General features: G+C 42.4%; 1 protein-coding gene across 1 annotated transcript in view; it reads left to right on the top strand.

Moving 5' to 3' along the window:
- Window positions 1–1,470, top strand: part of misp (mitotic spindle positioning) — a gene marked incomplete at its 3' end in the record, with an annotated part of 5,614 nt that extends 4,144 nt beyond the window's left edge. Inside the window, 2 exon segments of the mRNA XM_014000283.1 lie at window positions 1,094–1,299; window positions 1,432–1,470. Of these exon segments, the coding sequence (XP_013855737.1) occupies window positions 1,094–1,299; window positions 1,432–1,470 (245 nt within the window).
- Window positions 1,471–1,892: the final 422 nt, after the last annotated feature.

Raw genomic sequence — 1,892 nt, 5'->3', positions numbered from 1 at the left:
TGATGGATGGATGGACTGATGGATGGATGGATGGATGGACTGATGGATGGACGGATGGATGGATGGACTGATGGATGGATGGATGGATGGACTGATGGATGGATGGATGGAATAACCTGGTCATTCAGTATATTCAGGTTAGCTGACCTCATTCTTTGAGCACCTGAACCTAGACCTGACCACCTGCAGAGACCCCTCATAGTAGACCTTAGTTAAATCCAGATGTCCATGCAGTGCATTTGACATGATGAAGTATTTGGTGAAAACTCTAACAATAACAGTGGTAACCATTTGTGGTTCTGTTCTCAGTACAAATACACAGAACAGAACCACATATTGTGCAGAGTAGAGACCCTTCCTCCTTCTCACAACAACTTGATTCAAGTTTGACCTTTCATCAGCTGGTATGCCTTACAGTGGAGCTGTTTAAGGAACCTCAGGAASACGTTCTCTGAGGTTTTATGTTGACTAGTTTCTGTTTGGAGTCAGGCTGGACATTTGTTTGAATCTCTGTCTCTCTACTTTTATCTTTACATCACCATTCAGCTTCTGGTGAGTAATTAGTTTCTTTATTTACAGGTAATACCAAAGTTCCTCCTGAGTATCACCTGCAATACTTGAACCACAGTTTCAGAATTAAAGCTTTGTTCATCTAGGAGATGTTCTCATGTGGATTGTACAGATTAAAGTTAGACGTGTTACCTGTTACCCAGTTTAGCCACTGACTGGATGAATCAGGGTGTCTCAGCTGACAGAACTGAACCTGGATCTGGCCTCCTGCTGTAGGTCAGATCCAGACAGAATGAGTAACTTAATGAGTCCAGAGTCCAGAGGAAGCAGGAAACACCTGGTTCTCCTGTAAATCAGTAATTCTGTTTTATACAGCAAGAGACAGATTTGATCAAGACTGATGTCAGTGTGACCTGAATGTGGCAGTGTTCTACCTCTGATCCACAGATTAACACGCACCTGTTCTCTCAGGCAGCACACCTGTTCAATTACACAGCATGTGGAAGCAGAATTATGGTGTAAGCAATAAAATATTTTCCATGAATCCATCATATCACTAATGTGTTTTCTTTCTTTGTTTTAGAAAAAGATGTCAGCACCTCCTCTCCTCGTCCTGGAGTCTGTGTGCCATCCATCTCCTACATCACTGCTAAACCCTGGACCTCCTCACCTGCTCCAGCCTTCACAGCAGGGGTTCGGATGGCTCCTTTGGTTCCTCGAAGTCTAACAGAGTCTTTGCTGCAGGACTTTGAAGAGCATCAAGCCAAACTGAAGCTAGAAGAAAGCTCTGTGAGTCTTCACTTCTGCTCTTGTTTTGATAGTTTGTAGTTTTCTGTTTCCTGGATGTGAGGAAGAGTGTGAAAACAGAACTTTGTATCTGGTTTAGGTTCAGTGTTGTCATGACTTCTGTCTGTGTTTCAGTACGCAGGAATCCACCTGGTTGATGACATCAACAACGAGGTAACAGTACCATCACTAAACCCAGTACTGCCAAAAACTCTGTACCACTACTAAATCCTGTACCACCATTAGTTCCAGTACCATCAGTAAAGCCAGTATCACCACTAAACCCAGTACTGTCATTAAACCCTGTAATAATAATAATACATTTTATTTATAAAGTGCCTTTCAGGACACCCAAGGATGCTGTAGAATAGAAAGAAACAAATGTAGATACATTAAATGATAGAGTAGTGCGGGAGAAGCAAAGAAATGTGGAGTACAGAACAGTCATATAATAAAGTAAAATGACCAACCAACAGGAGTTCACAGTGGTAGGCTAATCTGAGAAGATGTGTCTTCAGACCAGTCTTAAACTGGGACAGAGAGGTGATGTTGTGTAATCCATGGAGCAGTGAGTTCCAGAGCTGAAAGCTCTGCTC

This window comes from Austrofundulus limnaeus, unplaced genomic scaffold (assembly GCF_001266775.1).
Source record: "Austrofundulus limnaeus strain Quisiro unplaced genomic scaffold, Austrofundulus_limnaeus-1.0 Scaffold2889, whole genome shotgun sequence".
NCBI classification, from domain to species: domain Eukaryota; kingdom Metazoa; phylum Chordata; class Actinopteri; order Cyprinodontiformes; family Rivulidae; genus Austrofundulus; species Austrofundulus limnaeus.
Note: the sequence above shows the minus strand (reverse complement) of the source record. Positions and strands in the feature narration are given on the sequence as shown.